The sequence below is a fragment of the Rhinopithecus roxellana genome, chromosome 18 (assembly GCF_007565055.1).
Source record: "Rhinopithecus roxellana isolate Shanxi Qingling chromosome 18, ASM756505v1, whole genome shotgun sequence".
Lineage (NCBI taxonomy): Eukaryota > Metazoa > Chordata > Mammalia > Primates > Cercopithecidae > Rhinopithecus > Rhinopithecus roxellana.
In genome coordinates this window covers 44545423-44568911 of record NC_044566.1, presented here as the reverse complement: position 1 = coordinate 44568911, position 23489 = coordinate 44545423, and the positions used below count along the sequence as shown (strand labels likewise).

General features: G+C 39.6%; 1 protein-coding gene and 1 long non-coding RNA gene across 2 annotated transcripts; one reads left to right on the top strand and one right to left on the bottom strand.

The window, feature by feature from the left end:
* Positions 1 to 3027: 3027 nt before the first annotated feature.
* MED4 (mediator complex subunit 4) lies at positions 3028 to 23048 on the bottom strand. The gene is made up of 7 exons (XM_010363861.2): positions 22870 to 23048; positions 18522 to 18588; positions 14122 to 14292; positions 10114 to 10171; positions 8575 to 8661; positions 6793 to 6924; positions 3028 to 4257 (listed from the first exon to the last, which is right to left on the bottom strand). The coding sequence occupies exons 1-7, from the start codon at positions 22992 to 22994 to the stop codon at positions 4085 to 4087; spliced, it is 813 nt and encodes a 270-aa protein (XP_010362163.1). The 5' UTR covers positions 22995 to 23048; the 3' UTR covers positions 3028 to 4084.
* Positions 4083 to 6942, top strand: LOC104662763. The gene is made up of 3 exons (XR_748039.1): positions 4083 to 4297; positions 4384 to 4492; positions 6727 to 6942. It is a non-coding gene; the product is annotated as an uncharacterized LOC104662763 (long non-coding RNA).
* Positions 23049 to 23489: the final 441 nt, after the last annotated feature.

Below are 23489 nucleotides of genomic sequence, written 5' to 3'. Positions count from 1 at the left end.
TCTTAAAGAGTAGCTTTTCATAGATTCTTTCTCTACCATTCCCATTGGTATCTTAAAGACAATCCTTGGCATCACCCCATTTCACCCTTACAGTTCAGCTCAATATGCAGACATAGCTCTAAAGAACTACACTGCCATTGTTTAACTGCTCACAAAATGTCGTTATCATCTAACACTCAGTTTATAATGAAATAACATCGATTGCCTCAGAAATGCCTCTTTATACAATATAATTTGTTATTCTCTCTTCTTCCTGTGAGCTATGGGGGGTTAATTCTTTGTACTGGCTATACAGTTAGAGGAGATACAGGTAGGGAACGCTGCAAGGGTCTAGCATTAAGTAGATTCTGGCTTTAAACAAGAGGTGTAAAGGGGGCCCTTACAGTTTTCTTTAACATCTTCAAGCCAGTCCTCCAGGGATATAAATGGAAATTTATTCTTTTTTGGAGAGATAGTCTTACTCTGTCACCCATGCTAGAATGCAGTGGCACGATCACAGCTCCCGGGCTCAAGCGATCCTCCCACCTCAGTCTCCCCTAGTAAGCTGGCAATATAGGCGCATGCCACCATGCCTGGCTAATTTTTGCATTTCTTGTAGAGATGGGGTTTCACATGTTGCCCAGGCTGGTCCCAAACACCTCGACTCAAGCAATCGGCCCACCTTGGGGTCCGAAAATGCTGGGATTACAGGTGTGAGCCACTGCACCGAGCTGAGATTCATTCTTGCAATTATTATTTACTGGGGGCCTACAAAGTGCCAGGCACTATGCTGAGAAAGCAGAAACCTACTTAGAACACCCATGCATTTCACATGTCACAAGTATGGCAGAAGTTTAGGAAGATAAGATTAGTGAAGAGAGGCCCTTAAACAGTTACAAGTCTTTATAGCACCAAGATCATTTCAAAAAGCCAACGGATATTCCCAGAGTTAAAAGTTGTACTTATCGCTAGGCACGGTGGCTCACGCTTGTAATCCCAGCACTTTGGGAGGCCGAGGCGGGCGGATCATGAGGTCAGGAGATCGAGACCATCCTGGCTAACACAGTGAAACCCCAGCTCTACTAAAAATACAAAAAACTAGCCGGGCGAGGTGGCGGGCGCCTGTAGTCCCAGCTACTTGGGAGGCTGAGGCAGGAGAATGGCGTGAACCCGGGAGGCAGAGCTTGCAGTGAGCCGAGATCGTGCCACTGCACTCCAGCCTGGGCGACAAAGCGAGACTCCATCTCAAAAAAAAAAAAAAAGTTATACTTATCCGTAGGAAAGAATAAACAGCCTACAGATTTCCTTAAAGGGGACACTGGAGAATCAAATACAAGATAATAACTTCCTATGAACAAATTTAGAAATCTGCCCACAGAAATGTGCAAATGTTTTTCTTCCTCTGCCCTTTGTTTTTAGGAAACACCCCAAGGTGTTTCCCTTTACCACCTAAAAATAACTGCTGATGCAGCTGAGGGGCATGGATTTGTCCACTTGCAACCTCAGAATACATAATTCTTAGGCAGATCTTACTCTAGCTTCCCAAAGCAACAACTGCACAAAGTTACACCAGTATCAAAAACTGGTACTTGTGAGCCCAGCATGGTGGCCTGTAATCCCAGAACTTTGAGAGGCTGAGGCAGGAGGACTGCCTGAGGCCATGAGTTCAAGAACAGCTTGGGCAACACAGTAAGACCTCATCTCTGGGGGAAAAAACAAAAAACAAAAAACAGGTACTTTTGGGCTAGATTTGTCCCACAGTTTATATAATCTAATTTTAAATGCCTGGGCATACACTCTAGTTTTGCCCAAAATTTCTACCACTCTGTTAAGTAGTATCTAGCCACTCCTTACATTGTGTTAGTGGCCTCATTTCTGAAGATAAATTTGAGTTTATGACCTTTTATAGACAAATGATCTCCAGAGGCAGTTATTCTAAGGGAATCTACTGGGACACACACAAAAAAACTTAAAAAAAATTTTCAGAAATCTATTATATAGACTTATGATATCTGACTTAGTACTTTATATAGTTAAGTCTCATTCTTTCTGTAAAGCTGATGGAATGTACATTTGTGTAATTTTCAGGGGAAAAGTTTGGATTATTTCTGATAGGCAGGATAATGACCCCCTTTCCCCAAAAATGTCTATATCCCAATCTATAGAACCTATGGATGTTGTTTTGTTAGATTGCAAGGAAGAATTAAGGTTGCAAACAGGATAAAGGTTGCTAATCATCTGACTTTAAATAAGATTATCCTGGGTTATCCAGTGGGCCTAGAATGATCACAGGATCCTTTAAATATGGGAAAGGTAGGCAGAAGAGCATCACACTAATGCGGAATGAGAAACACTCACCAACCAGGGGCCTGGAGCAGGAGCAAGGGCGGCCTGTAAAACCTGAAAGACGCGGGGAACAGATTCTCCCCTATGGCCTCCAGGAAGGAATGCAGCCCTGCCCACACCTTCATTTTAGATGAGATCCACTTTGCATTTGTGAGTTACAAAACTAAGATAAATTTGTGTTGTTTCGAGCCAAGTTTGTGGTAATCTGTTATGGCAGCAACTGAAAACTAATACAGTATTAAAGAATTTGAAAAACACAATCCTTTTGAATTTATCCTAAATATTTGGTAATAAAAATAAGCAGTTACATTATGGTACATACCACAATAAAATTTTAGCCATTAAAGTAAATCTTTCAAGAATGTATCCACATGGATCAATATTCTTAGTATATGGAAAAGGAAAGGTTAAAATTAGATATTGTGTTAGTCCATTCATAAAAATAACCCTGGGGGGAAAGACATTCAAACATTATATGTTCTTAATTCTAGATGGTGAAAATGTAAGATTAATCTCCTATTTTCCAATTTTTCTAGAGATCAAAAATAATCAAAAGGAAAAAATGATGGAAAAATGGAATTCTCAGTTCATTTGAAGAATACAGATTAGCAACTGAAAAATACAGCAGTATCTCAGGAAATATTCTCATTTTACAAAAAAGAGTATATGTGAACTTTAAAAAAATCTACACTAAAATAAGAATTGATATTATCTCTGGGTAGAATGCTAACAATTTTATTTTCTCCTTTGTGCTTTACTGTATTTGCTAAATGTTTCACATTAAATGTTTTATTACCTTTGAAATCAGAAGATATATTGTCTAAAACTGATACATCAAGAAATAGTTGTATAAGCATATTACTTAAATACAGAGGTTACCACCAGAAATTAGAAGTGGTTAAAAGTGACTCCTGAGGAACTGCAAGAGGAGGAAGGTGAAGGGAAGAAATGGTTGCTTTCCATTCTAAATCTTTTCACACAATCTATTCTTAAAATCAGACAAGGCTGTGGTAAGTTTTTTCAATTATTAAAAAAAAAAAATTATTTCTTCTAATAGGAATGTGGGCCTTTGAGAAACCTATTACTTGTAATAGGTTTCAATTCAGTTAGTCACTTAAGTATTATAAAATGCAACTGGAGTTACAGAAATAATTTCCTACCTACACTGACAGTATATTTAAACTAAAAAAAAAAGCATACAATGTACAAACAAATTTATTTACAAAAATTACAATAATTACAAACTGTACAAATTGAGACAATTTCCCATTCCTCCAACAGAAGCCAAGAGCCTTTACTGTCAAATGGGAGTTTTTGTTACTTTTAAATGACACACAAAAAGAAATATGATGCCTATTCAGTCATCCACTGCCAGCTTAAAAATGCTTTTGTAAATTCCAAGAAGCCTATTAGTGATACGTACGTGGATCATTTCCCTCAACTCTATTTCTAGAACGGCTACATACAAATCCAGCAAAACTGGAACAGAACAGGGTAAGACAGCACATAGCAACTGCTTTCTCTTTTCAACAGTAAATGTTGACTATTCCCCTAAATATCTACCTAGTGGCTTAAAACTAAAACTATAATCTTTGGCTTTAAAAAGAAAGTTCACTTTGACTTTCAATAGCTGCACAATTCTACCAAAGCCAGTATTTACCTGGTTATTCTTTGTCACCCGTGGTTTACATTTCCCTGCTACTGTTAAAGAAATGGAATTCTACAGTATTCAATTCTGTATATTGTCTTTTACGGTTTTTCAATCAGACTCACTACTACTGCTTGAGGAGTCCGTTGACATAATCTCTACATCATCTTCATTTTCTTTATTATGCCCAGGAGGTTCCAACAAAAAGTCACTACTATGATTTGGTGGTAACATATTCATCGACATATCATTTGACTGCCATGGATACTGTGGAGCAAGGACATCTGGAGAAAAAAAGAAGCATAGATAAGAACAGCTCTATTTGTAATTAATCTAGTTCTTACTTTTTCCTTTATGCAAACAATTTGAAGTATATTTTTAAAAATTTTACTTTTCTTTTTTTGAGACAGGGTCTCACTCTGTCACCCAGGCTCGAGTGCAGTGGCATGAACACATCACTGCAGCCCCGACCTAGGCTGCAATCCTCCTGCCTCAGCCTCCTGAGTAACTGGGTTACAGGTATGCACCACCATGCCTGAGTACTTTTTAAAGTTTTTGTAGAGATGAGGTCTCACTATGTTACCCAGGCTGGTCTCCAACTCCTGGGCTCAAGCTATCCTCCTACCTCAGCCTCCCAAAGTGCTGGGATTACAGGCATAAGCTATTGTGCCAATTTTTTTAAGACTAGGAAAAAAATACACATTTGGCCAAATTAATAAAAATCAAATTTATCAAGGAAAAGTGTGATATTTTGGCAACTGGGGATTTTTTTAAAAAAATCATACTACTCTGTAAGAAACTATTCAAATAGTTGACATAATTTTTCTTTTGTAAGACATTTATAATTACAAATTTTTCCTGTATCTATGTATCTATTATATGTATATATAATATATAATTACGTATACTAGGTTATGTAGATTATTCTACGTATTATAAACAGGTAATAGGTACTTTAGTATTATAATAGATTTGTATGATTTCTTGATAGAGGAACTGCTATTGTAAATGACTCTCATCAAAGAGAGGTTGATTAGCAATGTATGCATATGAAATTCCTTATAAAAAAGTGCCCAAGTCACATTAAAAGTCTGTATTTCTGAAGCAAAGGGACAGAGCCCATCAACAGGTATAGTTCAAGACTCAAAGACAGAAGGCAGATTTTTAAAGTGTCAAAATAAAGAGTTATGGTATTAACCAGAGAGGTATGCCAGTTAGCTTCAAATCTACCCTTCTCTCTGGCCCCTGAAACCGTTTCTCCTTTGCCAGCTGCCACAATTAAGTTTTGTCAGTAGAGGGCACAGGTGGGACTCCATTGGCAAACAAGTTTCACTTCCTGGATCGAGTGTTTTTGTTTCCTTTACTGCTGTGATGCCTGGTTGGTGTGCAGGACATTAAGTGGTGTTCACCACAGCAACTTTCAGTGGCATCTCTAAAGGTGGTTTCCCAGCAGGTTTCACCACAATCCCAAAGGGCAGCTTCCCAGCAAGTCTCCCTGGAACCCCAGTGGGTAATTTCCTGCTTGCCAGTTCTGGCCTCTGACGCCTCATCTAACTTCTCTGCCATGGAGTGGGCCACAACTACACTACACCCTCTCCAATGACAGCACCATGATATGAGTATTGGCCTTGGGATGGGGCTGGGGAGGACTGTTTCTAGGTCTGCCCCTTCCTTGGTCCAAAAATGTGGCAGTGACTCCCCATATTCTGTTTTCTCTGTAGTTTTAAAATATGAGAAATACGAGGTGATATCCAAGGATATCACAGTGTGTTCCCCATATTGTACTTTAGGTAGCTAACAAAAATGATGCATACAAAGCATTATGAATGACACAGTGACAGTCTTATGATGTAACATTCAGCAAAAAATATATAGCAGAAAAAAGGAAACGGGCTAAAATATTTAAAGTGACTGCCTCAGAAAGGGTATTTTTTTCCTTTTTAAAATGCCTTTTTCTACTTCCCAATGTTCTACCACATCAAAACAAAAGTCACCTATAAACTATAAAGGATGAGGAATAATATAAAATAAATATATAAAAAATACATAAATAAATATATATAAAAACTATGAAAAACTTGAGGAAAACGGAAGCTCAGAATGAAATGGATCTCACAGAAATACTATTTTATAAAGTTATAAAAGTTTATAAAAAGCTATTGCTATTCATTTTGTCAACCTGGGGGTTGTTCAGGGGTGTGTTCACTTTATTCCATAAACTGTCTTACTCTATTTACATAGCGTGTTTCACAATTATAAAAAACCTATGTTTAGAGCAATAATTTTAAAAGAGATGCCTAATGCCTGAGGAAGACAGTGTAATATTTGCAAATAAGAGAAAGGCAGCTTATTCTAATTTCATACCTCCCTCAAGGAGAATCTTTAGAGAGTAGAATAAACTGGCAAAGAATCTAGCTATTATAATGAACTGGGTCTGAGAGCCGGGCACACTGGTTCACACCTGTAATTCTAGTACTTTGGGAGGCTGAGGCAGGCGATCACTTGGGGTCAGGAGTTCGAGACCAGCCCGGCCAACAGGGCAAAACTCCACATCCACTAAAAATACAAAAATTAGCCAGGCGTGGTGGCACACGCCTGTAATCCCAGCTACTCAGGAGGCTGAGGCACAAGAATCACTTGAACCCAGGAGCCGAGACTGTGCCAATGCACTCCAGGCTGGGCGACACAGTGAGACTGTCTCAAATTTAAAAAAAAAAAATGTGTCTGGAATCTCAAACTTGGTTTACCGAAAGATATTCCAACTTGTCATCTCTGGAAAACCTTGATCTGTTTGGAAACACTCTTTGGCTTAACATTACCTGGCAATCTTCCTGCTGCGAGTGCATCTCCCGGTAAATGGCCATTCACACCATTAGTGGAAGGATTGTTCATCTGACCCAGTAACCCACTTCTCATCTCTAAATCAGTTGGGTACGGTCTCCGGGGGTCTCCTAAAACAATAAAGACTGCATTTAATTCAATCATATTTTTAAAAATAAGTGTTAATATGTTCTTTGCCATACTCATTTTCCTTGGTTCACACTGAAAAGTTCAGGCTACATTTTCAATTTTGAAATATAAAAGTCATCTGGCTGGGTGCGGTGGCTCACACCTGTAATCCCAGCACTTTGGGAGGCCGAGGTGGGCAGATCATCTGAAGTCAGGAGTTCAAGACCAGCCTGGCCAACATGGTAAAACCCCATCTCTACTAAAAATATGAAAATTATTTGTGCGTGGTGGCACGCACCTATAATCCCAGCTACTCTGGAGGCTGAGGCAGGAGAATCGCTTGAACCTGGGAGGCAGAGGTTGCAGTGAGCTGAGATCGTGCCACTGCACTCCAACCTAGGCAACAGATCAAGACTCCATCTCAAAAAAAAAAAAAAAAAAAAAAAAAAAAAAGAGAAAAGTCACCTTATAAATTGTTATTAATAGCATATTACTTTTAAAAATACATGCATTTTAATTTTTCTGAATCTTTCCAAGAATATACTATTTTCTATACTTTAAAAAAAATGAGAAGTCTTTTTTTGTAAACATTCTGGATGACAACTTAAGAAAATTATCAATCTCAATTATTCAAACTTAACTGTATTTTCTAGCAAGAAAAGGACAATGATATATGCTAGAAGGGAGAAAAAAATCATGACACTTATAAGATGGAAAGGACTGGAATGTTTAATAGAAGGACTGTCTCAATTTAAAACTTTTTTTTTTTAATTTTCACCTTTTTGTTTTACTTTTTTTTCCTCATGCCACCTTGTCTAAGATGAAACCTTTTTCTAACCAACCTCTTTGATTTGGTCATTCAGAAACTAATTCCTATACGTGGCGAAATAGCAGGAGCAGGTAATGTTCATCCCAAACATGACAGCACACTAAACAGCAGTATGTGGTTGACAAAAACATGACCAGATTTGGACTGATTTTTCGGGCACATCTCACCAACTGCAGATTACTCATCCCCAAAATTATAGTCACCCTTAGTGCTTTCAGCATGGTAACACAGCACCTTCAGGAGTTACTGAAGTGGAGACAACTATTAATATTTCCCCTTCCTCCAATAAGGCTGCTACCTTACGTCTCCTGTTTTATGTATCGTCCACTGTCATTACAGTTGCAGCCTAATACTTTCTTTTGCTGTCTAATTATCCCAGCTCTTTCCAAGTCTGTGTGTTCACTGTTGGGTACAGAGCACTTTGTCTTTAGCATCTAAGATAACTGGAACTGTCTTTCTCAGGCTGGAACCTTTGTGGAAATCCTAATGGCTCTAAAGAGTTGGCTTCTGGCCAGCCCTGATATAATGGGATATAAATCCAAAGCTTTAGAAGCATCACATTATCTTGTACTTTAAAAAAAAAAATCAAATTATTATTTCAAAAGAGGAAAGAAACATACTCCCTAGCAATAATGGCTTCACAGAAAACAAAATTTATAAAACCCATGGCCTATATCATTACTTATAAACCATTAAAGATGTGAAAATATGTGGCAGAGGTTTCTAAGGATACATACATTCTAAATTAAATCTATGTGTGTACACAGTCACCTAAGAATTTTCAAAATCACATATATCTAGTATAAAACAGGAGTGTGTTTACCTGGAACCCAGGTCAGTGGAGCACATACAGCATTACTTGCACTGATCCTATGTGCATACTTAATTATTTCTTCAGAGGAGATAGCACCTGAAAGAGTTAAGAGGATAGTATAACCTGTAGTCTAACAAACATACAAGTTTAGAAATGTATCTATCAGTTACCCATCGTATTTAATTTTAAATTATCCGAAAATAAAATAAACTCAGTCACCCGCCTTCCTTAACAATATCTACATATTTAGTATAAACTTAAATCTCCAAAAACAGGACACTAATCCAGAAACATTAGCTGACATAAACAAATTTCGGAGATTAGCATGACAGCACTCAATAATCTCAATTATTAACTACCGTTAAATACTATTACTCTTCTGAAAGCAATAGTGAGGACAAATAAAACGGAGAAAATAGTGTTTTATTTCTCAGACATCCAAGCTATGAAATCAGAGCAGACAGTTCATACCACTCTGTTTGATCAATATGCCCTAAGGCTCTTAAGTAGACCTCAGTAGAAAGATGTCTACAATGTATTCACTAGGTGAACAAAACACTGCTAAATAATATGTACGATATGACCTGATTGTTTAAAATACATGTACATATGTGTATTTGTATTTTTATTATATACATACTCACAGATCTAGAAAAAAAATCTAGAAGGACATATACCAAACATTAATAGTTACCTCTGAGAAGAACCACACACTTCATTTTACAAACTTTAGATACTGTTTCAATGTAACAAAGTGTATGTAAAATTTTTGAAGATTAAAAGCAAAATCAAACTACAGTCTAGAAGTCAACAGCCAGCCTCAGTCATCTCTCCTAGAGATTTGTTTGTTGCTACAGAAGCCTAACCTAACTCAGAAGAATATTAGCTGTTTTTCATATGCAACAATAAAAAAGTAGGTTCCCAAAAAAGAGGACAGTTAGACAATACATCTCAGATGAATAAATGTAAAATCATATGTACAAATCACTAAAGGCAAACAACCAAAGTTGTAATTACAATTCTGACCTTTAGTATGGCAAACTAAAAAGTCATGTAAGATCCATAACAGAAGCCTTTGAAAGAGGGACAGCAGGCCAGGAAGGCATGTGGGGCCTCTGCACCACCAAACGTGCTTACAAGCCAAGACTATAACTGGCTCTGACTTCATGATGTTTCAGTCCCAGCTCAGTTGTCCAATGGATGTCCTTTCACTCTCTCTGTCCTGGCCTTCAAGATTTGGTACAAATTCCACTTCTAACCCTTATTTCTCTTTCCCTCTCCCACCAATTTTATAAACTCACTGTTTTTACTGCACATTTGGGCACACAGCCATAAACTGCCTTGTATTAATTGCTTTTTATAACCTGAAAAAGGATGTGATACTTCTACCTCCCTCACAACACCTAGCACAATGCTATAACACACTTTACAATAAAAATTTATTGAATCCTTTCAACAGCAGCAAATGATTATCAGTAATATCCTCTTCATTGGTCTCTTGAAAACAGAACCTTAACTTCTCAGGTCATTCAGTCTTCCCATACTAACCTTTTCTTGCTTTTTCTATTGACTTGAGTTTCTCCTTTGCTTGGTAAACAGCTGTTGCCTAATTTAAACAACATCAAAAAAAATGTGGTTTATTCTTCAACTGTATCAAACTTAGTTTTTGGCTTAATTCACAAGATCCTTTATCCCACAAGAACAATCTTCGAAACTTGGAAATCCCAACAATCATCTGTAATGTTCTGAAATACCTCTTGACATTATTTATTTCAGTCATTTTTTTTTTTTTTTTTTTTTTGAGACGGAGTCTCGCTCTGTCACCCAGGCTGGAGTGCTGTGGCCGGATCTCAGCTCACTGCAAGCTCCGCCTCCCGGGTTCAGGCCATTCTCCTGTCTCAGCCTCCCGAGTAGCTGGGACTACAGGCGCTGCCACGTCACCAGGCTAGTTTTTTTTTTGTAGTTTTTAGTAGAGACGGGGTTTCACCGTGTTAGCCAGGATGGTCTCGATCTCCTGACCTCGTGATCCGCCCGTCTCGGCCTCCCAAAGTGCTGGGATTACAGGCTTGAGCCACCGCGCCCGGCCTATTTCAGTCATATTTAATGAAAGAAATATTATATTTATGAACTAGTCTCCCATTCACAAATCAGTTGTAAAAACAAAATATAAATTGGATTGTCTACTTTTTCTTCACATTTTCTATCATAAACATGCAGGAGATATCCAGACCATGCACAACCCCAAAAGCATCCTATTCTTGTAACTAGTTCAAGAATAAAATACCCCCCCCCCCTTTTTTTTTTTTTTGAGACGGAGTGTCGCTCCTTTTGCCCAGGCTGGAGTGCAATGGCGCAATCTCAGCTCACCACAACCTCCACCTCCTGGGTTCAAGCAATTCTCCTGCCTCAGCCTCCCAAGTAGCTGGGATTACAGGCATGCGCCACCATGCCTGCCTAATTTTGTATTTTTAGTAGAGACAGGGTTTCTCCATATTAGTCAAGCTGGTCTTGAACTCTCGACCTCAGGTGATCCACCCACCTTGGCCTCCCAAAGTGCTGGGATTACAGGCGTGAGCCACCACGCCCGGCCTTAAAATACCTTTTTTCCCCTAGTTTGGAAGATACAACTTTGAATTCATATTCTTATTCATTTATATATAACCTCAATGTTTAATGAATTTAAACAATTTATTATAACACCACCCCCTCCAACCCCCCAGGTACGCTAAAGGACAAAATGAAGTTAACCTAATGTATGCATATCCTCGACTATGACCAGTGGTTAAGAGTATGGAGTCAAGTCAGGCACAATGGCTCACACCTGTAATCCCAGCATTTTGGGAGGCCGAGGCAGGCAGATCATTTGAGGTCAGGAGTCTGAGACCAGCCTGACCAACATGGTAAAAGCCCATCTCTACTAAAAATACAAAAAAATTATATGGGTGTGGTGGCACACGCCTATAATCTCAGCTACTCGGGAGGATGAGGCAGGAGAATTGCTTGAACCCAGGAGGCAGAGGTTGCAGTGAGCCAAGATTGTGCCACTGCACTCTGGCCTGGGCAACAAAGCAAGACTCTGTCTCAAAAAAAAAAAAAAAAAAAAAAGAGTATGGAGTCAGAGAGATCAAGGTTTAAATTCAATCTACTTTTTAGCCTCCATAGGTAAGTTAGTTATTAAAGTCTTGATTTCTTCCTCTAAATGACGACACTGACTTTATATAAACTGTTATGAAAATGGAAGTAATGCATATAAAATGCAAGGCATAGAGCCTGGTGCCTAAGTGCTCAATCAATGTTAGTTACTACTATTTAAGTCATGAAATTCAGTTTTATGGTCCTGTGTTCGCTGTCTTTAATTCTTTGTTTATAACACAAAGTGGGAAAATCAAACAAACTGGATACAATTATACGAAAAATGCTTAGGTTTCAATAAACAGTAATTGAAAGTCTGTTAGTATCCTGCTAACTACAATAAGCTAAAAAATGAATGTACCTGAGACTCAAAGGAAATTGACCAAACTATGAATAATGGCATTCTTTCTGCAGCTGAATTAAAAACAATTTTCCCCTCTTCTTTCCATTTTTCTGTATTTTCTGAATTTCGTTTGATAAGCAAGTATTACTTACAAATGGAAAAACAGATTTATATATATATACAATATATAAACATATAAATAACATATTTTGAGACAAATTTTTTTTTTGAGATGGAGTTTCGCTCTTTTTGCCCAGGCTGGAGTGCAATGGCGCGATCTCGGCTTACCGCAACCTCCGCCTCCTGGGTTCAAGCGATTCTCCTGCCTCAGCCTCCCGAGTAGCTGGGATTACAGGCATGCGCCACCATGCCTGGCTAATTTTGCATTTTTAGTAGAGACGGGGTTTCTCCACGTTGGTCATGACTTAAAAGAGTCTCCCTCCGTCACCCAGGCTGGAGTGCAGTGGCATGATCCCAGTTCATCGCAACCTCCACCTCCCGGGTTCAAGAGATTCTCCTACCTCAGCCTCCCAAGTAGCTGGGATTACAGGTGTGAACCACCATGCCCAGCTAAATTTTTTGTATTTTTGGTAGAGATGGATTTCACCATGTTGGCCTGACCTCAGGTGATCTGCCCGCTTTGGCCTCCCAAAGTGCTGGGATTACAGGCACAAGCTACCATGCCCGGCTGATTTTAATTTTTTTTTTTTCAGACACAGTCTCGTACTGTCGCCTGGGCTGGAATGCAATGGCGCGATCTCAGCTCACTGCAACCTATGCCTCCCGGGTTCACACGATTCTCCTGCCTCAGTCTCCCGAGTAGCTGGGGTTACAGGCACACACCACCACACCTGGCTAATTTTTGTATTTGTAATAGAGACGGGGTTTCACTATGTTGGCCAGACTGGTTTCGAACTGCTGACCTCGTGATCCGCTTGCCTTGGCCTCCCAAAGTGCTGGGATTACAGGTGTGAGCCACCATGCCTGGCCTGATTTTAATATATTTTAAAAGACTATTTACTAATGAGTTGTTTCCTCAGTAAGGGTGATTAATTTACCCTGAACTACACAGGCTTCTAGTTACTGGAGCTCATTTTGACACATCTGTTAAGAGATTCATCAGTGGTTAAGGATGCCAGCAATGTCTGGTCGACATGAGAATTAAGCTCAACTATTTCTGCAATACTATCATATTATATTAGTTAGTATTTAGTGAGGTAACTGGGCAAATAGTAGCAAATAAATTGCCTCTTTGAAATAGTAGCCAAGAACAGCAAAGGAAAAACTCACATCCTGGATATATGTCCAAAGCCTACCCAGATGAGGATGAATGACTAAATTAATGTAAATTTTAATCAATTTATAAAATGTGTATATATTTTTACTGATTTCAAAATATGTAAAAAATGTTCCTGATTTTTATCTTAAGGATCAGACACCAAAAAAAAAAAAAAAAAAAGATTTAGACTACTGATATTAAAATTTATATCAGACCAGGATAAAAGTAAAACTTTACATTCCTAAAATTCAATACTGTAAAATCCTTAAGTAATGAAAATGTGGCTCACAAGTAATGCAGGCTATCTGAAAACGTAAGTAAAAAAGAGAATGACAGTAGCCTTTCATTCAAACATGGGCAATGGTTAGTGACAAGATGTCACTTTTAGACTTGGAAAGTCTGGTTTTTTTGGCCGGGCGCAGTGGCTCACGCCTGTAATCCCAGCACTTTGGGAGGCCGAGGTGGGCGGATCACAAGGTCAGGAGATGGAGACCACGGTGAAACCCCGTATCTACTAAAAATACAAAAAATTAGCCAGGCGCGGTGGTGGGCGCCTGTAGTTCCAGCTACTCAGGAGGCTGAGGCAGGAGAATGGCGTGAACCCGGGAAGCGGAACTTGCAGTGAGCCGAGATTGCGCCACTGCACTCCAGCCTGGGGGACAGAGCGAGACTCTGTCTCAAGATAAAAAAAAAAAAGGAAAAAGTCTGGTTTTCTGCTCTTCAAAATACTGACAACAGATTTTTCAGAAACAGATTAAACAATATCCTTTTTAACCTTAAGAACCAACCTCTGTCAACTTACCAGTATCTGTTCTGCTTCCTTTAGCTGTTTTTGTAGTTGCTGAATATCACTGTCTCTCTTCTCTACTTCTTTTTCTAAAACTTGCATTTCATGATGAATTTTTCCCTGATTAAGTGCCAATTTCATTAGTTCTTGAAATTCCCCATCTCGGTGAATTAACAACTCCAGGACCTGTCAGATAACAGTCAATTAAATCAAACAATAGACTACTGAAAGGCTGCACTCCAATGAAACAAAGAATCCATAACTGAATTGGCTAGGCTATAAATTTCAACACCTTCAAAATATTATTCCTAATTCTTGTTAAGAATAAAAATAGCCTACCTATGCTTATTTTGGGAAACATAAATATAAAACTTTTCTACTTTTTCAGCTATTCTTTCATACAAAACAAAATAAAACTAGTCTTTCAGAACTAACAATATGGCAACATGAGCAAGTTTAGTGATTTCCTAGGGAAGATACAATTCTAAAGTTTATTCTTATGGCTGAGCACAGTGACTCATGCCTGTAATCCCAGCACTTTGGGAGGCTGAGGCTGGCAGATCACTTGAGGTCAGGGTTCGAGACTAGTCTGGCCAACATGGTGAAACCCATCTCTACTAAAAATACAAAAATTAGTTGGGTGTGGTGGTGCCTAAAATCCCAGCTACTCAGCAGGCTGAGGCAGGAGAATTGTGTGAACCTGGGAGGTGGAGGTTGTGGTGAGCCAAGATCATGCCACTGCACTCTGGCCTGGGTGACAGTGAGACTTTGTCTCAAAAAAAAGAGTTTATCCTTAAAAATACAACATAGGCCAGGCACGGTGGCTCAAGCCTATAATTCTAGCACTTAGGGAGGCGAAGGCAGGCGAATCACCAGAGGTCAAAAGTTCTGACCAACATGGAGAAACCCCATCTCTACTGAAAATACAAAATTAGCTGGGCATAGTGGTGCATGCCTGTAATCCCAGCTACTCGGGAGGCTGAAGCAGGAGAATCACTTGAACCCGGAGGCAGAGGCTGCAGTGAGATGAGATCGTGCCATTGCACTCCAGCCTGGGCAACAATAGCGAAACTCCATCTCAAAATATATATATATATAATGAAGGTTCTCCCGAAAATTAGTATTTGAGATGATTTTAGGTGGCACCAAGAACTTAAAAAAGCTTTTACAGTTACACATTTGTGCTAATATATATTAGAAAAAACTGAGACACTGAAACTCTGATTTTATGCACAGTATTACTTATGATGAAGATGATCATAAAAATACAGTGATTTCGCCAGGTGTAGTAGCTCACGCCTGTAATCCCAGCACTTTGGGAGGCCGAGGTAGGTGGATCACGAGGTCAGGAGTTGGAGACCAGCCTGACCAACATGGTGAAACCTCGTCTCTACTAAAAATACAAAAATTAGCCGGGGGTGGTGGCACACGCCTGTAATCCCAACTACTCAGGAGGCTGAGGCAGAAGAATCCCTTGAACCCAGATCATGCCACTGCACTCCAGCCTGGGTGACAGAGCGAGACTCTGTCTCACAAAAACAAAACAAAACAAAACAAAACAAAACAAAACAAAACAAAAAAAAACAGTGATTTCATAAAACAGTAAATAAACAAGTGGTATGCAGATATGGCAAAACCCTTGAAGGGTAAAACACATAAAATAGAAAGTCTGGTGGTTCATATCTCTAGTCCTCCATTTGCTAGCTGTGTGACATAGGGAAAGTTACCCGCCTCTCTGAGCCTGTGTTCTTAATTGGAAAAGGAATATAATATTAATAGTAGCCATTACATAAAGGTTTTGTGAGGATTCATGATATAATGCACTTTAAGTACATACAGGAAGAGCTCAGCAAAGGCTAGTTATTACGATCACCACCCCAGTACAGAATTAAGATGCAAGTTTAGTCTAAATACCCTTACTTTACTGTGCTAAGCAGAGAATACTATTTCAGAAAGAAAATAGCTATCAAAATTCAGAATCAATTTTAAAACTACTTTAAAAAATTTGTTGAAGACTAAAAAATACAAGTATGCCTCTTCAAGCTCCTTTTGACATGAAGTTCCTCTCATTTTTACAGGAATTCTTCTAATACAATAGACAAAAGACTGAGCTACAAACTGCCAAATATTAAGAGTATTTTAAATAACAACAGAAAGCTTTTTCTGTAAAAAGTAAAGTATATTCCATTTATTTAACAGACCTCTAATCCTCATTCCTCCTACATCGTAGCAGAAAGCTAGGTTTCCATTTCTGTAAAAGCTGTATTATTAAGGCAAGTAGTACACATGAGTTCCATGACAACTTTCAAGAAGTTTTCACAGTTTGAACTAATTTGTATACTACCCATGAGTAAAAAATATTCTCTTTAGATATTATTGTTCAATAGAAAAAAATTATCCAACTAAAGTCAGAAGACCTAGGTTCTGGTTCCACTCACCACTAACCTCTAGCTCATCTGTCCACCCTGGAACTCAGTCTCACAGGAAGTTGAACTGAACATCGTTAAGATCCTTTCTAATTCTAAAATTCTATATAACATTATAACCATCCAAATAAAATGGTGGCTAGAAAATTTTCAAATGGGCACATCCCTCTCTAATATTAACAGTTTCAATGAAAATTACATAGGAATCCACAGTACTAAGTACAAGATACAATTCACAGAATTGCTACTCTTTAGAAAGTACAAGAAAGGTCAGCGCTGATTACAGTTCTTAATTATCGTCTTCTGAATAATCTGTGTGCCTGGTTCATAGCAAGCATTTAATAAGTGTCTATCAAATAAAGTCAAGCCTTGCATTTTACTTCTTGCACATTTTGTATAAATTCCTATTTAAACCCACAGGTATTAACAGAGTACCTGAGAGACTAGCAGTCTTCTATTAACATATTTATCTCTAGCCTCTTTCTCTTTTGAAAAAACAAAACAAAAACCTTACTACCCCTAAGGTTAGCTGTTTTTCCCCGCCTGTGGCCTCATCTGGATCCCCTCTTCCCCTTTTGAGGCTCACTGACACTTTTCTATTGAGTCTGTCAGATTTCCCTGCCCTCAAAACATGTCGTAAGATAGAATTAAGATAATGATGCAGACAAAAGATTTATTACTGTCTCCTCTTCTACTTTACATCATTTTTAGAAAGGTTAATCCTCTCCATTCATTTTCTCTCAAAACATTTTTTTTTGGCCAGCTATGGTGGCTCATGCCTGTAGTCCCAGCACTTTGGTAGGCCAAGGTGGGGAGGATCACTTGAGGGCAGGAGGAGTTCAAGACAGTTCAAGACTTGCCTGGGCAACACAGTGAGACTGTATCTCTACCAAAAAAAAAAAAAATTTCTTTTAAATTAGCATGGCATTATAGTGCATGCCTGTAGTCCCAGGTACTGGTGAGGATAAGTGGGAGATTGCTTGAGTCCAGCAGGTTGAGGCTGCAGTGAGCAGTCATCACGCCACGGCACTCTAGCCTGGGCTACAGAGCAAGAACTTGTCTCAAAAAAGAAAAAATTAATTGTGCCAAAAACATAATATAAAATTTATCCTTTTACCTCTAACAAATTTCTGAATCAGGAGGCCAGGTGCGGTGGCTCATGCCTGTAATCCCAGCAGTTGGGGAGGCTGAGGTGGGCGGATCACGAGGTCAGGAGATCGAGACCATCCTGGCTAACACGGTGAAACTCCGTCTCTACTAAAAATACAAAAAAAAAAAAAAAAAAAAAAAAAAATAACCAGGCCTGGTGGCGGGCACCTGTAGTCTCAGCTACTTGGGAAGCTGAGGTAGGAGAATGGCGTGAACCCAGGAGGCGGAGCTTGCAGTGAGCTGAGATTGCGCCACTGCACTCCAGCCTGGGCAACAGAACGAAACTCCGTCTCAAAAAAAAAAAAAAAAAAATTTCTGAAATCAGGAAAACAAGTCTGTTCACCCTCCATGGAAAATTAGAAAGCACAGAAAAGGTGCCCGTACTTTCACACCTATAAGGCAATGTCTAGTAAGAGTTGTATGCTCTTTTATTTCCCTTCATGTTCAAGTTGCATTAGGGAACTATACTTACAATACAGGGTAAGTTTTTGAGCATTAACTTTTGATTCTAAATATTGTTGTAATCTCCATATAACAAGCCTTTCTTGGTTAATTCAAAGGACAAAAATAAATAAATACGTTAAGTGTAACTAGAATTGTAAGAGAAAATAATAAAATACTGCTAAGCCCTTAAGCAACTATTCCTCTTAAGCACACTATTATCTTAAGTAAATGATGCAAAGAAAATATCAATTTTAAAGTTTCAGTTAATAACTTAAAAGGATCTAATATTCCTGTTCTCAAAGTAAATATAAATAGGAAACTTGCAGAAATCAAGTTTTTTTGTCTTTTTATTTAAAAACAAAGAGAAATTAATTAATTTAAAAACAAGCCACTTACCTGGTTTTCCTCTCCAACCTGTAACAACTTCTGGTTTCTTGAAATTGCCAGCATTTCTATAAGTTCCCTAAAAGAAAAACCAACAACAAAAACGCTTTCACAGCATGCTGAACACCCAGGGCGACTCCCTACAGTCCGCTATGACTGAACTTCAGCTCACCAAGACTCGGTTGTGCGGCTTACCAAACTTATTTATAAAATTTCCACTTAATACTATCATTATATAAATAGCTATCACCTAAATGCCAATGAAATATGATTGTAAATAGAGTTCTTTCTATAAAAACCCTAATGCTTGGAAAGACTCGATAGAGGCTTGCAAAGGACAGCTATAAAGGATGGACCAGGGAAAAGTCATAAAAACTAAGGGTCTGCCCCAAGACTGCTTGATGAGAGGCTAAGTTCTCATTTTGATTTGATCTAGAAATCAAACTACAAATTGCAGACAATGCATTATGAGTGATTTATACAAGAAAAACTCGTACATGAGGGATCTACAGGCCAAATCCAGGACATCTGCAGTTTTTGTAAATAACATTTTCCTAAGACAGTCTGCCCATTAATACACAAATAGTCTATGGCAGTTTTCCCAACACAGAGGCAGAGTTGAGCTGTTATAGCAGAGACTATATGGCCCACGAACCCAAAAGTATTTATTATCTGGTCTTTGCAGAAAAAGTTTTCTGACTCCTGTCTTACATAACATGATTAGTGAATGAACATATGTTTATATATTTTAAGGTAAAATAAAACAAGGGATGCGTGGACCATTTTTTAATGATCCTCCACTTTATTTGAATTTTTAAAATTAAAATCAACATCTATCAGGGACAGATGTTTTTATAGGGATAGATATATTTATGTATATTAAATAAATATCTAAGAGGGATCCTTACACATAATAAAATGATATTCTTTTAGGATGCTCATTTAATAAACATGACAATTTCCCTAAATGAAAATTAGCAACTGATGAGGAAAATAAGATTGGGAAAAATGTGTAGCAGCTAATGTTTACATATTAGTTTCGAACTTGTTGATAGATGGGACTTTTGAGAAATTATGCAGGGGGGGCAGTTTCACAACTATCTACCTGACACTGCTCTGATCAGACCGAGTGTTTGTACTTTCTCACTGGCTACCACGCTATTTTTACCTTCAAATTTCCACCCTCCTTCCAGCTAGCCTTATATTATTTTTCTGGATCATGTCAACTAGACCCAACCCTTCCCGCTACTACTTCCCCATACCATTATTTATGAAGTAATCAATAAATGAAAAAAATAGATACAAGAATGCAAAGTCTTCATTTATTCACTAATTCATCAAATACTTATTGAGTGCCTATTATGTGCCAGGCACTTTCTAGATACTCGAGGTATCAAAGGGAACAGTGGCACTTAAATTCTAATACAAGGACAAGAACTAAGAGAAGAAATAAAACTAAAGTGATAAGGGTTGGCAAGGAAATAAAGCTATGTTTTATTAGAGACTATTGGGGGAGTGGATTGGCTACTTTAACAGGGTGGTCAGAGAAGGTCTAGGATCCTAAGGGCACAGCTTTGACATAAGACACAGATTAAATCAGAGAAGTCAGCCAAGAGATCTGGGAGGAAAGAGTGCAGCAGAAGATACAGATAGTTCAGTGCCCCAAAGATGGATCTGAGGAGGTGTAGCCAGGGCTTGGTACAGTGGGGAGAGGAAAGCAAAGTGAGGATATAGCAGCCAGGAGGCTAGGGGTAAGATTACGTAGGGCCTTACAGTTATGGTAAAGATTAGTGTTTCATTCCATATTCAATGAAAAGCCACTGGATCATTTTAAACAGGGAAAAGGCATGACCTGATTTATACTTTTAAAAACTGCTGAGCGATTTGGTAAATAGACTGTAAGAGGGCCAGAACAGGTGGTTTTTGTAATGTTCCAGGCAAAAAATGACATTGGTTTTGACTAGGTCATAGCCTCCAGGACTTAGTAATGGTGATGGGAGAAACATAGACAGATTTCAGATATCTTTTGGAGGTAGAGCTATCAGGACTTGCTGATGGATCAACAGTGTATGAAAACAGCATGTTATGCAAACTTTTTCGTGTACACCACAAGTGAGACACAAACTGTTGAGAACCTCTAGTCTAAGTAAAAGCTGGTTTCAGGTGGGGCAAGGGTGGTGCTGACTGGAGTGGGGCTATGGTAGGAGATGTGGGACAAGCCTTCCTCTGTTCTTGCAAATCTGGGAGTGTGAGTCCACAGAAGGCTTTACAAGGCTTGCCTTAACAAAGGAGGTAGAAGTCTCTGGCACAGGAGTAGAGGGGAGGTAGAAGTCTCTAAGACTTAGTCATGTTCTGTAACAGTCCAGGACAAAGTAGAAACCTCTGTCCTCCCCATGTGTGAAAAAGAGGCCAAAGGAAGGCCCATACTCACTCTCTGGTTAAATATGTGGAAGTAAGAGCCCTGTCCTGCTACAAAGAAGGTGCATTTCTGGCATAGTGCATTAGAATCCAGCCACAATTCCCCATAGAAATAAAATTTCCATAGGTGTTACAGCCTACATTATTAGTGGTAATACACTTTTCAGGTAAACAGAATTAACAGGCTGGTGTGGAAACCTCAAGACTCCCATCAACATGGTTCTGTGGAACAATGAGTTTTGAGTTACAAACAGGTTAAGAAAAATGTTTAGACTACAACCTGTATTTCAATTTTTTAAGACTGTCTCCTTGCATTACATTTTACAAAGTAATAAATACCCTGAAAGGCTACATAATCAGGTTAATAGAAAAAAAAAAAAAGATCCTAAGTTATAAATCCACTATTTTTTAAAGCCAAGAGGCTCAACCTAAAAATATGTAAGGTACGTTCGTGAATTTTCTTTTCATTTCCATAAATGCAAGCCAGACACAAATTACATTCAGAGACTCACAAACTTCACAGATCACAGAATCAGTACACATAACTATGTCTGAGTGAGCACATAAGACTTTTCTGGAAGCCAGTCACACCACCAGAGCAGCTTCATTCTGTGAAGAAATTCCAATGATCCGCTCGCCTTGGCCTCCCAAAGTGTTGGGATTACAGGCGTGAGCCACCACACCCGGCCATAATACAGTTTATTTTAAACAGTGGATCAAACACATAAGCCATTTAATTTCTGGAGTCTATTTGTTTTAGGGTTTTCTTCCATCATTAAATATTGTGCTGACCTGGTAACTTGGTAGCAATTACTATGGCAAGGACTAAATTTACACCGAAGATACAGTGCTGATTATATCAGGTATGTTTTAAAATACAACAGATAAGATTTATTCTAAAGCTGTCAAAGAATGTTGGCTACAGAAAAAGTGACATTTGAGCTGGAATCTGAAGGATATATGAATCATTCACCAAATCGGGGGAAGACTGGGAATGGCAATGAAGATGTGGAAGTCCGACTAAAGAATTTGAACTTCACCTCACTGGACAACGCAAATCTACCAATGAGGTAGGTTTTATATCATTTTTCTGCAGAAAAGTAATATAACATGCCTTTTAAAACTGATCTTGGCCAATATAAAAGGATACAGTGCAGAAGCATGAGGCAATTAAAAATGTTTGGGAGGCTGCATTTAAGAGCAGTTATGAACAGCGAGGTAGGAATGAGAGGGCAAATGTGAGCAACATTTTAGGAGGTAGAACCAAGATAATTTACCATCCACGTCTATGTGAGGGAGTCAAGGAAGGCTTCAACTTGAAAGACTTATCATGAAAAGCGACAGAATATAAAGAATGACATTTAATTTCATCTCCTATCTCTGATACACAAATTGCAACTCCACCAAGCCAGGTTTTTTGCACTTGCTGTTCTACCTACCTGTGCTGCCTAGTGAGTCTGGCAAGCTCATGCTTCCCAAACAGCCCTTTCTTCAGAGGGCCTGCCCTGACTACAACCAGGAAAGGTGCCTAGCCCCTGTGCTCCAGTACCCCGCAGCGCAGCGCTCTAACAAAAACAGGCTTCAAGGCAGTTTACACATCTGTCTCTCTCTCGACAGCCGGCATTCAGCCTACCCTGCACTACTGTCTCCCTAGTGCTTCGCACCCAAGGGGCGTTCCATGAATGTTAAGTGGCTGGCTGTGGACGAAGGGACTCAGACCGCGCGAGTTCTTTTCATTGCTAAAATTCCGTCTAACGGGAAAAACAGCCGTCCAGAGTGCCGGAGGGCTGCGGACCCCATGTTCGTGACCCTCGTGCACCCGAAACTCCCGAGCTGGCCCTCCCCGCCGAACCCCAAGGACGAGCACAAACGCTGGCCCGGCCGGCTCCGGGGTCAGTGCCCCGGCCTAGCTCCAGCCCGGCTCTCAGGCTCGCAGCATTACCTAGACAGGACCTCCAAATCCTCAAGCGCAGACAGCAGCCGCTCTCGTGTGCTGTTACCACTTGCTACTCCCAAGCCACCTCCCAGCCTCTCTTTCTCCTTCTCACCACTCGAAGACGCAGCCATTTTCCTCACAGCCGCGCCGTCGGCGAACGTGCTGAGCGCGCTGACGCAGGGGCGTGGCGAAGAGGCGGGCTCCGAAGGCGGAAGAGTCACCCAGGAGAGGAACAAGAGGCCCGGGGAGAGTGCCCCCTTTGCGCCTGGAGGGGCGCAATGCGGGCACCGGCGCCATCTGCTGGGCCAGCGAGGGCTTTCGGGTGCAAACCCTGGGAGCGAGGGCTGAACTGAGAACGGGGGGGGGGGGGGGGGGGGGGGGGGGGGGGGTGGGGTGGGGTGGGGGGGTGGGGGGGTGGGGGGGAGGGGGGTGTGCAATGCAGTCTGAATCTCCTGGGCCTAATGTTTTGTTTTCTTTCTTCTCTTCTCTTCTCTTCTCTTCTTTCTCTTTTCTTTTCTTTTCTTTTTCTTTTCTTTTCTTTTCTTTCTTTTCTTTTCTTTTCTTCTTCCTTCCTGCCTTCCTTCCTGCCTTCCTTCCTTCCTGCCTTCCTTCCTGCCTTCCTGCCT